The sequence below is a fragment of the Anolis sagrei genome, chromosome 7 (genome assembly GCF_037176765.1).
Source record: "Anolis sagrei isolate rAnoSag1 chromosome 7, rAnoSag1.mat, whole genome shotgun sequence".
Classification (NCBI taxonomy): domain Eukaryota; kingdom Metazoa; phylum Chordata; class Lepidosauria; order Squamata; family Dactyloidae; genus Anolis; species Anolis sagrei.
This window is the reverse complement of record NC_090027.1, coordinates 3,031,311-3,045,429: the sequence shown is the minus strand read 5'-3', so window position 1 is coordinate 3,045,429 and position 14,119 is coordinate 3,031,311. Positions and strand designations below refer to the sequence as shown.

At 44.2% G+C, this 14,119-nt stretch overlaps 1 protein-coding gene across 1 annotated transcript in view; it reads right to left on the bottom strand.

The window, feature by feature from the left end:
* LOC132769767 (disintegrin and metalloproteinase domain-containing protein 2-like) overlaps positions 1-14,119 on the bottom strand; it is a 68,420-nt gene that overhangs the window by 19,373 nt on the left and 34,928 nt on the right. Inside the window, exons 11-13 of the mRNA XM_067470855.1 lie at positions 10,993-11,074; positions 6,283-6,419; positions 2,996-3,176 (exon numbers count right to left, since the gene is read on the bottom strand). Of these exons, the coding sequence (XP_067326956.1) occupies positions 2,996-3,176; positions 6,283-6,419; positions 10,993-11,074 (400 nt within the window). The remainder of the gene's footprint in view (positions 1-2,995; positions 3,177-6,282; positions 6,420-10,992; positions 11,075-14,119) is intronic.

Sequence of the window (14,119 nt, the reverse complement as noted above, 5' to 3'; positions counted from 1 at the left end):
TTAACCATCCCCTATGGACACTCTTTCCCCCCACATGGACAAACCTTATGAAATCTTGCCTATTATGAACTTTAGATGTATGAAATGTGTTTTCTGATTTCTTTGTGTGGCAGAAGCCTTTCCCCTTTTCTTCTGACCTTTGTTTCCCCTATATACATGAAGAAACTCCACCAAAGGGACTACAAAGCCCCAAACATTCCAGGATTTTTTTTATCCACAACTTCCCTTTGCATGAACAATAGCCTGGGCAGCTGGTGGCCCTCAGAGGAATTGCCCAGCCCTCAGCTTGCCCCTTTGGCAAAAATCTTAATCATATTTCCTCCTGAAGGACAAAAGGTCCTCGAAAAAACCTTTTGCCTTTGCTCATTCCACTCAAAGCACAATAGATCAGGCTGGCTTGGGATGTCCCCTTTGTCTCGCCGGCCGCATGGCATGGCACTTCCTTTCCTAGATTCCTTTGTGCTCCCTCATCCCACCTCTATTTCTCCTGATTGGCTGTTGCCACCAGGTGGCAGAGGTCTCCCTGTGACGATGTGTAACTTCTATTCTTATGGTTATGTGTTGTTTATAAATAATGGAGAAAGGCAGGGAGTTTCAGAAACACATCTACTTCTGCTTCATTGACTATTCTAAAGCTTTTGACTGTGTGGATCATAATAAATTGTGGCAAGTTCTTGGTGGGATGGGCATCCCAAGCCCCCTTCCCTCTCTCCTGAGGAATCTGTACAAGGACCAAGTAGCAACAGTAAGAACTGACCACGGAACAGGAGACTGGTTCAAGATTGGGAAAGGCGTACGGCAAGGCTGCATCCTCTCACCCAACCTTTTTAACTTGTATGCAGAACACATCATGCGAGGATGTGCGGGGCTGGATGAATGCAAAGCTGGGGTGAAAATAGCTGGAAGAAACATTAACAACCTCAGATATGCAGATGACACCACTCTGATGGCCGAAAGCGAGGAGGAGCTGAGGAGCCTTCTAATCAAGGTGAAAGAAGAAAGCGCAAAAGCCGGGTTGCAGCTAAACGTCAAAAAAACCAAGATCATGGCAACAAGAATGATTGACAACTGGAAAATAGAGGGAGAAACCGTGAAGGCCGTGACAGACTTTGTATTTCTAGGTGCAAAGATTACTGCAGATGCAGACTGTAGCCAGGAAATCAGGAGACGCTTCCTTCCTGGGAGGAGAGCAATGTCCAGTCTCGATCAAAGAGTGAAGAGTAGAGACATCAGACTGGCAACCAAGATCCATTGCCTAGTCCAAGCCATGGTCTTCCCTGTAGTCACCTACGGATGTGAGAGCTGGACCTTAGGGAAGGCTGAGCGAAGGAAGATCGATGCTTTTGAGCTGTGGTGTTGGAGGAAAGTGCTGAGAGTGCCTTGGACTGCGAGAAGATCCAACCAGTCCATCCTCCAGGAAATAAAGCCCGACTGCTCATTGGAGGGAAGGAGACTAGAGACAAAGTTGAAGTCCTTTGGCCACATCATGAGGAGACAGGAAAGCCTAGAGAAGACAATTATGCTGGGGAAAGTGGAAGGCAAAAGGAAGAGGGGCCAACCAAGGGCAAGATGGATGGATGGCATCCTTGAAGTGACTGGACTGACCTTGAGGGAGCTGGGGGTGGTAACGGCCGACAGGGAGCTCTGGCGTGGGCTGGTCCATGAGGTCACGAAGAGTCGGAGACGACTGAACGAGTGAACAACAACAAATAAATTGTAAGTATGTAGGATTATATTTTTTGTTAGAGATGGTGGCTAGTGGCTTGAACTGAGTTGCCATAGCAACGGGGGCGGAGCCAACTATCACTTCACGGCGCAGCTTTTTGAAAGTGGTAGTCTGTAGCTGGTGTGCTACAGGGAAAACAGAATCTCTGGGTGGAGATTCAGGGAATTAATTTGTGACCAAAGGGGTTACAAAAAAGGACCTGGTAGTGATAAAACTACAGGGGGTTAAGAATTCTGGGTTAAGAATCAAGGTTTGGTTGGGAGCCAATTCTGTTGAATAGGCCTTTTGGCTTATTTGTTTTGTTGGGACAGTTGTCCAGGAAAAATACTTCTGCGTATAGAAACCTCTTGAAGTCTGTGCCTGAGGTTACTCATGAAACCTTACTAATGTAACCAGTCAAGATTCGTGCCTCTTGTGAAGAAACAATCAAATCTGATATACCTTGCTTGTTCTAATAAAATTGTTACTGTTCTCCTCAAGCCTTGCCTGATACAGTTTCTTCTAAGTTGAACAGCCTACAATAGTAAAGTCAAGCCAGGAAAGTAAACGCTACGCTATCAAATAAATAAAGCCTTCTGTAATTAACAGTCCCTTTATAAAATAGCTCCAAGGTTGATATTGATCGTTGCCCAACTTCCCTCATAGATTAGGTGGCAGTGGGTGTTTTACCACTCGCACCTTCACATTTGGTTGCATTCGGTGGCATTAAAACGGTCTTCTTTACAATTGGTGGCAGCAGTTTAACAACTTCTTTACACTCCCCATTGGTTCCTACGGACCACTGGAGCCCATCGCCCAATCATGGCAGGGAACAATAGGGAAGCCGGGGCGGGGAGTTTGAACTCTACAACTTTGAATTTGCTATAAATATGACTGTATTGGTGTATTCCCCTCATGCTTAGCTTGGCGAATGATTGCAGCTTTGCATCCGGTTTCAGCTGAATCGCATTAAACTTTGGTGGCCTTTCTTCAACTGGTGAGACTTTTCATTGGGAAATCAGGGAAAAATATGGGATGCTTCTCTGTCTCGCCAGGGAAAAAAGAACTCTTTGGGGAGTCTAATTGGCCTCTGCCTCCTGGCAAAGACCCCTAAATTTTAGCTCTAGAACAACAGGAACATAGGGATCCATGGCTTGTGCCAACTGTATTATGGATATGATGCACTTCTTGGAGAGGGAGGACACAACAAAGCATAAAGTTATGAATGTTAAAGTGGTGCATTAACTCTACAGTGTAGATGCGCTCAAGAGTAACCCCGTGGAAACGAACCTTCATGGAGCCGCAGTCGCACTCCTCCCCGTCTTCCACAATTTTGTTGCCACAGGTGGGAGCTCGGTAGGAGATCTCAATGTGGGGCTTGTTGAGGAGGCACTGCGCCGTGCCGTAGCCAAGGAAATTCCGGTAGTCTTTCACACTGCAGCTGCTGAAGGCCTTGACACCACTGGACCTTCTGCAGGGCAAAAAAAAAGGGCAGAGGAGAGGTTTCCCCCAAATGCAGAAAGACAAGGCCACAGAAAGTTGCACCTCCGTAAGAGTGGTAGTTTTACAAGGTCTTTAGCCTTCTTCGCCAAAGGGTGCTGGGACCCCACCAAACTGCAACTCCCAGTAGAAGTGAAGATGGGATAACAAGCCGCACCTACTCAAATTAAAGGTACAGGAGCCCCTTACAGTCTTCACTTTGGAAACTCTAGCATTACTTCTCTCATTTTGGATCGACACCTGACTGAGCGCTCTTGCAAAATACTATCAGCCTTTTACATTTGTGTGGGAGTGGAGTGAGTTCCCGCTGTTAGCCCCAGCATCTGCCAACCTAGCATTTCAAATGTGAGTAGATCAATATTTATTGATCGGGATTGTGGCGCAGCTGGCTGAGTGTCAGCTGCATTAAGATCACTCTGACCGAAAGGTCATGAGTTCGAAGCCAGCCCGGGCTGGAGTGGGTGTCCAGCCATTGTGTAGCCCGTTGTCGACCTTTGCAACCCGAAAGACAGTTGCATCTGTCAAGTAGGAAAATAAGGCACCACCTTGTGTGGGAGGCTAAATTTAACTAATTTATGAGGCCATAAAGAAAGAAGACTCCGGGGAATGTGGAATGCGGAAGAACTTCATCGGTGTCGCTGATGGACGATGAAAAGCAGCAGCTCCCCTGGCGGCCAGAAAAAAGTTAAATAGCCTTGGTGTATTTGTGTGTTAAATGTTGTTTGTCAAACTGGCATTGAATGTTTGCCATATATGTATTGACTGTAATCCGCCCTGAGTCCCCTGCGGGGTGAGAAGGGCGGAATATAAGAACTGTAAATAAATAAATAATAAATAAATAAATATTTACCTTACTTATATACTGCTGTTCTCAGCCCGAAGGCGACTCACAGCGGTTTACAACAAATACGAACAGCAAAAATCCAGTGCTACAGTATAGAAACAGTTAACAACCTAACACATTACACAACTAATAAACAGTTACTACAATACCCATTCACTGTCGTCTCGTCATCAAAAACAGATTCATCATCCATTGTTCCATTCCAGTGTTCATTAACCAATCATTGCACTCATTATTCGAAAGCCTGCTCAAACAGCCAGGTCTTCACTTTTTTGCGGAATACCATTAGAGATGGTGCTAGTCTAATGTCCGTAGGAAGGGCGTTCCACAGCCGAGGAGCCACCACCGAGAAGGCCCTAACTCTCGTCCCCGCCAGCCGAGCTTGAGAAGCAGGCGGGATCGAGAGCAAGGCCTCCCCGGAAGATCTCAAAGTCCTGGTGTGTTCATAGGCAGAGATGCGGTCGGATAGTAGCTTGTTGTTCCCTGCCAATAGGTACCACTCCGGCAGGAAGGTAACAGCTCTCCATGCAGTCATGCTGGCCACATGACCTTGGAGGAGTCTACGGACAATGCCGGCTCTTTGGCTTAGAAATGGAGATGAGCACCAACTCCCAGAGTCGGGCACGACTAGAATAATGTCAGGGGGAAACCTTTACCTTGACTATCATAGAGCGGGATTCATGCCCTTCACTACAACAAAGTACAGCTTTCCTAAGCTCTGGGTGGGAGAAACTACACTATTTTTGTTACAAAACCCCTCTCTAAGGGTGCATCTACACTGTAGAATTCATGCAATGGTACAATGGGTTAAACCCTTGTGCTGCTGAACTGCTGACCTGAAGGTTGGCAGTTCGAATCCATGCGACGCAGTGAGCTCCTGCTGTTAGCCCTAGCTCCTGCCAACCTAGCAGTTCAAAAACATGGAAAGTAGATCAATAGGTACTGCTTCCACGGGAAAAGGCAAAGAGGTGCTCCAAGCAATGTTGCCTGACACACGATCAGGAGGTGACAAAGCAGGCCTGGAAATTGAGAAAGAGCACATATCCCAGAGGCGGAGATGAGCACCACTTCCAGAGCCGGAAATGCAAGGAGAAGCCTTTGCCTTTGGCTGTGTGTTTGTGTTTCACTGTATTCTCATTTGTAACAAGGCATTGAATATTTTCCTGTGATTGTTTATATGATGGAATCTGCTCTGAGTTCCCTCGGGGAGAAGGGCGGATTATAAACATTATTTTATATAAACATTATTATATATAAACATTATTAAGATTATTATAAACATGATTATAAAGTGGGAATCCTCGGTGGCACCTGCTGAACTTGCTGATCAAAAGGTTGCTGTTTCGAATCTGGGCAGCGAGGTGAGCTCCTGCTGTTAGCCCCAGCTTCTGCCAACCCAGCAGTTCGAAAACCTACAAATGTGAGTAGTAGGGCTGGGTGGTTTCGTTTCGTTAATTCGTAATTCGTTAATAATTCGTTAATTTTTTCAATTACAAAACGATAACGAAGCATTCTGGAGCAATTATTAAAAAAAATGAATTTTCAAAAACGTTTTGTAAATGCTTCGTATTTCGATATTGTATTCGTTTCGTTATTGTTTTGAGGTCGTTTCGTTATTATTTCCGCATGTCTGGGCCAGTTTTATGGTTTAATTAGTGAAAAAAAATTATAATATCACACCAACAGTCAACAACAGAGGGAGAGGGAAGCTTCAGAAGGTTTTGGAGGTTTTTTAGCGTATTTCGCGGTCGCGTCCGCCATTAACGAATCGATTCGTTATTGTTTCGGAAATCGATTCGTTAATTTTTTACCATTTACGAAATTTCGTAAATATCGAACTTTTTAAAAGGAAAATTTTGTAATTATTTTAAATATCGAAACAAACAAAAAACCCCAAATACAAATCGATTTTAGAAACAAATTTTTCCGTTGTTACCCAGGCCTAGTGAGTAGATCAATAGGTACCGTGCCGGCGGAAAGGTAACAGTGCTCCATGCAGTCATGCCAGTGGCCACACGACCTTGGAGGTGTCTAAGGACAACGCCAGCTCTTGGGCTTAGGAATGGAGATGAGCGCCAACACCCAGAGTTGGACACGACTAGACTTGATGCCAAGGGAAACCTTTTAGCTTTACCTTATTATAAAGTGTTATGATGAATATAAGTAGTGACAGTACAGCCTTTGTGCCACCATCAAGAGAAAGAAAGCAGGGACTGTCATTGAATGTCCTTACATGGCTTTGGTATCCATTAAGCAGGTGGCGACAGGGCAGTGGCATTCCCTCGCGTTGTCAAAGTGCAGACCCAGGCTGAATCCCAGCAGCTGGCCCACGATCACCGAGAAGGTCTCCAACGTGATCCCCTTCTGATACTAAAGGGAAGCATAAATCCATCAAGGAGTGGCTAGGAACCGGGCTCCTTCCACGCATTTAATATATTAAACCGCATTGAGTCACCTATTATAGGTTGAGAAACGCGGTATAGAAATAAAGCAAATAAATAAATATTATTATTATTATTATTATTATTATTATTATTATTATTAGAAGCACAACAAGATTAGCACACAGCAAACAAGGTCACTCTGGTGGTTGTTGTATTGGATCACACGTCGGACACTTCCCTAATAATAATAATAATAATAATAATAATAATTTAAAAAACCTTATTTGTACCCTGCTACCATCTCGCCAAGGGACTCGGTGCAACTTACATGAGGCCAAGCCCACAGCACATCAATAATATATTATTATTATATATTATTATATATTATTATATATTATTATTATTATTATTATTATTATTAATTTAAAAAACCTTATTTGTACCCTGCTACCATCTCGCCAAGGGACTCGGTGCAACTTACATGAGGCCAAGCCCACAGCACATCAATAATATATTATTATTATATATTATTATATATTATTATATATATATTATTATTATTATTATTAATAATAATAATAATTTAAAAAACCTTATTTGTACCCTGCTACCATCTCGCCAAGGGACTCGGTGCAACTTACATGAGGCCAAGCCCACAGCACATCAATAATATATTATTATTATATATTATTATATATTATTATTATTATTATTATTAATAATAATAATAATAATTTAAAAAACCTTATTTGTACCCTGCTACCATCTCGCCAAGGGACTCGGTGCAACTTACATGAGGCCAAGCCCACAGCACATCAATAATATATTATTATTATTATTATTATTATTATTATTAGAAGCACAACAAGATTAGCACACAGCAAACAAGGTCACTCTGATGGCTGTTGTATTGGATCACACGTCGGACACTTCCCTAATAATAATAATAATAATAATAATAATAATAATTTTAAAAATCTTATTTGTACTCCGCTACCATCTCGCCAAGGGACTCGGTGCGGCTTACATGAGGCCAAGCCCACAGCACATCAATAAACAAAAGCGGTAACAAATAATCAATACAAAACAGTTAAAATAAAACTCAAAAACCAAAAAAATACGCAATAAGCAATAAACAATAACAATAACATACAGCAGTGTTTCTCAACCTGGGGGTCAGGACCCCTGGAGGGGTCGCGAAGAGGTGTCAGAGGGGTCGCCAAAGGGCATCTGAAAATACAGTACTTTCTGTTGGTCATGGGGGTTCTGTGTGGGAAGTTTAGTCCAATTCTATCATTGGTGGGGTTCAGAATGCTCTTTGATTGTAGGTGAACTATAAATCCCAGCAACTACAACTCCCAAATGTCAAAATCCTATTTTCCACATACTCCACCAGTGTTCACATTTGGGCATATTGAGTGTTTGCGCCAAGTTTGGTCCAGATCCATCATTATTTGAGTCCACAGTGATCTCTGGATGTAGGTGAACTACAACTCCAAAACCAAAGGACACTGCCCACTAAACCCTTCCAGTATTTTCTGTTTGTCATGGGAGAACTGTATGCCAAGTTTGGCCCGATTCCATCGTTGGTGGGGTTCAGAATGCTCTGTGATTGTAGGTGAACTATAAATCCCAGCAACTACAACTCCCAAATGTCAAGATCCTATTTTCCACATACTCCACCAGTGTTCACATTTGGGTATATTGAGCATTCGTGTAGAGTTTGGTCCAGATCCATCATTGTTTGAGTCCACAGTGATCTCTGGATGTAGGTGAACTACAACTCCAAAGCCAAAGGACACTGCCCACCAAACCCTTCCAGTATTTTCTGTTTCTGTCATGGGAGAACTGTGTGCCAAGTTTGGCCCAATTCTATCATTGGTGGGGTTCAGAATGCTCTTTGATTGTAGGTGAACTATAAATCCCAGCAACTACAACTCCCAAATGTCAAGATTCTATTTTCCCCAAACTCTACCAGTGTTCACATTTGGGCATATTGCGTATTCGTGTGGTTTGGTCCAGATCCATCATTATTTGAGTCCACAGTGATCTCTGGATGTAGGTGAACTACAACTCCAAAACCAAAGGACACTGCCCACCAAACCCTTCCAGTATTTTCTGTTGGTTATGGGAGAACTGTGTGCCAAGTTTATAATAAATAATAAAAAAACTTTATTTGTACCCCACTACCAGCTCCCCAAGGGACTCGGTGCGGCTTACATGATGCCAAGCGCACAGCACATCAATAAACAAAGGCGATAACAAATAATCAATACAAAACAGTTAAAATAAAACAAAACTCAAAAACAAAAAATACACAATAAGCAATAAGCAATATCAATAACAATAATATACAGCATTTAAAAAGTTTGGTTCAATTGTATCGTTGGTGGGGTTCAGAATGCTCTTTTGTAGGTTGTAGGTGAACTATAAATCCCAACAACTGCAACTCCAAAATGGAAAAATCAATTTTTTTTTAGTGATGGTCACTCCTTGGGTTAGTAGGTGTCTTGGAGCCAAATTTGTTGTCAATTCGCCCATGGTTTTTGAATTATGTTAATCCCACAAACGAACATTACATTTTTATTTATATAGACTAGCTGTCTATATAAATATTTATTTATATAGACACACCTTGCTGTGGGCAACCTTCCCTCTTTTATCTCTTTCTTTCCCTCCTTCCTTCACCCCCTCTTTCCTTCCTTCCTTCCCATCTTTCCTTCTTGTCTTCCTTCCTTCTCTATCTCTTTCCTTCCTTCCCCCTTTTTTTTTCTCTTCTGCTGTCTCTCTTTTCTTCCATCTCTCTTTCCTTCCCTCCCTCTTTCTCTACATCTTCCCCCTTCCTTCGTTCCCTGTTTCCTTCCTTCTTTCCCTTTTTTTCTTTCTTTCTCTCCTTCCTTCCTTCTTTAACTTTCCTTCCTTCACCCTTTTTCTTTCCCTCCCTCTTTCTCTCCTTTCTTCCTTCTCTACCTCCTTCCTTCCTTCCTTCTCTCTTTGCTTCCATGCTTCCTTCTCCCCTTCCTTCCTTCCTTCCTTCCTTCCTTCTTTCTTTCTTTCTTTCTTTCTTTCTTTCTTTCTTTCTCCCCTTCCCTCCCTCTTTCTTCCCTTTTTCCATATTGTCATTTACCTTTTCGACATTTACCTTTGGGGGGCATTTTAAGTCCCTTCTGCTGTGTTTTTCAGTGTTTTTTATGAGTGAAGGGCATACATTGGGTTGTTAGGTGTCTTGTGTCCAATTTTGGTGACAATTCCCCCAGTGGTTTTTGAGTTATGTCAATCCCACAAACAAACATTGCATTTTTATTTATATGGATTTACCTATTTACACATCCCAAGCTCTGAGGATTACCTGGGAAGGAATCCCACTGGAGCATTGCAGCGCTCCCAAATACCTGGGAGTCACTTTGGACCATGCTCTGACCTACAAGAAGCACTGCCTGAACATCAAACAAAAAGTGGGCGCTAGAAACAACATCATACGAAAGCTGACTGGCACAACCTGGGGATCACAACCAGACACAGTGAAGACATCTGCCCTTGCGCTATGCTACTCTGCTGCTGAGTAAGCATGCCCAGTGTGGAACATATCTCACCACACTAAAACAGTAGATGTGGCTCTTAATGAGACATGCCGCATTATCACAGGTGTCTGCGCCCTACACCACTGGAGAAATTACACTGCTTAGCCGGTATTGCACCACCTGACATCCGCCGGGAAGTAGCAGCCAAGAGTGAAAGGACCAAGGCAGAGACATCTCCAGCTCATCCCCTGTTTGGGTATCAGCCAGCACGTCAACGACTGAAATCAAGACATAGTTTTCTTAGATCTACAGAGACACTCGCTGGAACACCCCAGCAAGCGAGAGTCCAAAAGTGGCAGGCCCAAACCCAGCACCTCAATTCATGGGTGATACCAGATGAGAGACTCCCCCCTGGGCACTCAGAAGACTGGGTGACTTGGAAGGTGCTGAACAGACTGCGCTCTGGCACCAGGAGATGCAGAGCCAACCTCAAGAAATGGGGCCACACAGTGGAGTCCACGACATGCGAGTGTGGAGAAGAGCAAACCAGAGACCACCTGCTGCAATGCACCCTGAGCCCTGCCACATGCACAAGGGAGGACCTTCTTGCGGCAACACCAGAGGCACTCCAAGTGGCCAGATACTGGTCAAAGGACATTTAACCAAATACCAAATTTGCAAAATCTGTGTGGTTTTTTTTTCTTTCTTTTTTTTTCTTTTTCTTTTTAATCTCTGTGTTTGTTTTGCTCTGTTAGAATTGTAATACAATGGTTGCTGATGACACGATAAATAAATACCTATTTACAGGTTGGATAAGCGAGATTCTACTATACTTTCCAGCTCTTAAGTAAAATGCTTCCCTTACAAGAAGGGTCACTTGGCATGTGGCAACTCCAGACAGATTGCATTTGTTTGTATTTGAAGCTTTCAATTCGTCTCTATATTCAGGAATTACAGGGCAATCAATGGGGAGGGGGCTTTCTTTTCTGCCTCGTGTGCAGATCGTAATAACGCCTTGTGTGTGTGTCGGTATCCTACCATGGCAACCCCTGTGGAAGAGGGCTTCATGCACATATTCTTCGCAAAGATTGATCCCACCGACTCGATCTTGCTCCTGAAGCTGGGAGAAGAGAAAAGAAGGGCTCTCAATTATTTATTTACTTTGCTTGTATACCGCAGTTTCTCAGCCCGCAGGCGACTCAACGCGGTTCACAACAAGAGCAAAAGTCAATGAAACAACATACAATATTTAAAACCATTAACAGCACAATATACAAAATAATGACACATCAATACAACACATTAGCATCTCGTAACTAAAATCGTGATCCAATTCATCATCCATAAATTCAGTTTCCTATATTCATCGTTCATTGCACTGTTTATCCGAACGCCTGTTCAAACAGCCAGGTTTTTAGTTTTCTTCGAAACACCATTAACGAAGGGGCTGATCTAATATCCCTGGGAAGGGTGTTCCACAGCCGAGGGGCCACCACAGAGAAGGCCCTGTCCCTCGTCCCCGCCAGCCGTGCTTGTGATGCAGGCGGGATCGAGAGCAGGGCCTCCCCAGAAGATCTTAGAGTCCTGGTGGGTTCATAGGCAGAGATACGTTCGGATAGGTATCTTGGGCCAGAACCGTTTAGGGCTTTAAAGGCCAACGCCAGCACTTTGAATTGAGCCCGGTAGCAGATCGGTAGCCAGTGGAGCTGGTGCAGCAGAGGAGTTGTATGCTCCCTGCACTCCGCTCCTGTTAGTATCATGCCTGCCGAGCGTTGGACTAGTTGAAGCTTCCGAGCCGTCTTCAAAGGCAACCCCACGTAGAGAGCGTTGCAGTAGTCTAAACGGGATGTAACCAGAGTGTGGACTACCGTGGCCAAGTCAGACTTCCCAAGGTACGGGCGCAGCTGGCGCACAAGCTTCAACTGTGCAAATGCTCCCCTGGTCACCGCCGAAACCTGAGGTTCCAGGCTCAGCGATGAGTCCAGGATCACACCCAATCTGCGAACCTGCGTCTTCAGGGGGAGTGCAACCCCATCCAGCACAGGCTGTAACCCTATGCCCTGTTCGGCCTTGAGACTAACCAGGAGTACCTCTGTCTTGTCTGGATTCAATTTCAATTTGTTCGCCCTCATCCAGACCGTCACAGCGGCCAAGCACCAGTTCAGGACCTGGACAGCCTCCTAGTAGCAGGTGGGAAGGAGTGACAGTTGGACATCATCTGCGTACAGATGATATTGCACCCCGAAACTCCGGATGATCTCTCCCAGCGGCTTCATGTAGATGTTAAACAACATGGGAGACAATATTGAGCCCTGAGGAACCCCACAAGACAAAGGTTGTGGAGTTGAACAGATGTCCCCCAGTAACACCTTCTGAGACCGACCTTCAAGGAATGACCGGAGCCACTGTAAAACAGTGCCCTCGAGTCCCATTCCCGCGAGGCGTCCCAGAAGGATACCGTGGTCGACGGTATCGAAGGCCGCTGAGAGGTCCAGCAGCACCAACAGGGACACACTCCCCCTGTCCAGCTCCCGGCGAAGATCATCCACTAAGGCGACCAAGGCTGTCTCGGTACCATGCCCCGGCCTAAAGCCAGACTGTGCCGGATCCAGATAATCCGTGTCTTCCAAGAATACCTGGAGTTGTGAGGCCACCACACGTTCCATGAAAATTACATGAAAATCCAGTAAACTTTTATTTTCCTTAAGTCGTATTCACCACGGAGCCCCACCCCCCCCCCCGGAGGCACAGCGTGTTAAATCGCTGAGCTGCTGAACTTGCTGACCAAAAGGTTGGCAGTTCGAATCCAGGGAGCGGGGTGAGCTCCCGCTGTCAGCCCCAGCTTCTGTCAACCTAGCAGTTCGAAAACATGCAAATAATAATAATAATAATAATAATAATAATAATAAACCTTTATTTATACCTCGCTAACATCTCCCGAAGGACTCGGCGCGGCTTAGAAGAGGCCGAGGCCCAACACATCAATAAAACAACAGCATAACAAATATGACAATAAATAAACTCAAAAACTCCTAAAACAAAACAATAAACATTAAAAGACTAGCAGTGAACATTAGACAATAACACCACAATGCATTTAAAACTAAGGCCAAATGTAATGATTAAAATTTTAAAAAATGTTGGGCATGATAGGTGAAATGGATAGGTTTTTGGAGATAGGTGCGGTATGCAGACAATCTTAAATCTCTAGTAAAGTGCATTTGGGACATGATGCTAAGAGTTTCCTGTTCTGGGAAGGCACACTGGAACAACCACAAATTCAAGCTCTTCCTAAAGACTGCCAATGTTGGGGCTTGTCTGATGTCCTTGGGGAGAGAGTTCCAGAGTCGGGGGACCACCACGGAGAAGGCCCTGTCCCTCGTCCCCACCAATCTCGCTTGCGACGCAGGTGGGATCGTGAGCAGAGCCTCTCCAGATGATCGGAGAGATCGTGTGGGTTTGTATACGGAGATGTGGTCACGCAGGTAGGCGGGTCCCAAACCATTTAGGGCTTTGTAGGTAAGCACCTGCACCTTGAATTGGGAACGGAAAATGAACGGCAGCCAATGGAGCTCCTTAAACAGGAGGGTTGACCTCTCCCTGTAAGGAGCACCAGTTAACAACTTGGCCCATTGGACCAGTTGAAATTTCTGGGTCATTTTCAAGGGCAGCCCCACGTAGAGCGCATTACAGTAGTCCAATCTGTGAGTAGATCCATAGGTACCACTCCAGCAGGAAGGCAGCTGGAATCTGGAATCTGGTTTTGGAATCTGGGAAAGCTTTATATGGATTCATGGGAAAGAGTTGCCTCAGTTGGGTCAACGTTGGAATTTCAAGACTGTCTTGTTTTCAAGTGTTCTTAGTTTCATGTACCAAGTTTTTGCCAAGCACCTGTTTTGTGTATCGGACGTTTTCATGCTGCCCCGACTCATTGATTCTTGTATCTTATTTCATGGATTTTTGTATCTTGTTTGAAGTTCATGGATTATTCTCTGTTTTGGAACTTTACCATTTTTGCTATTTTTTGCCTACATATATTCTTCAATAAACTGCTTGCTGATTTTGCCAAGCTGGTGTGAAGTTTAAGGTTAGAGGGGTTCCTGCTCTGGTGTACGACACACATTTTAATATGTATCTTTTATAGAAATTTTAATATGTGTATTTG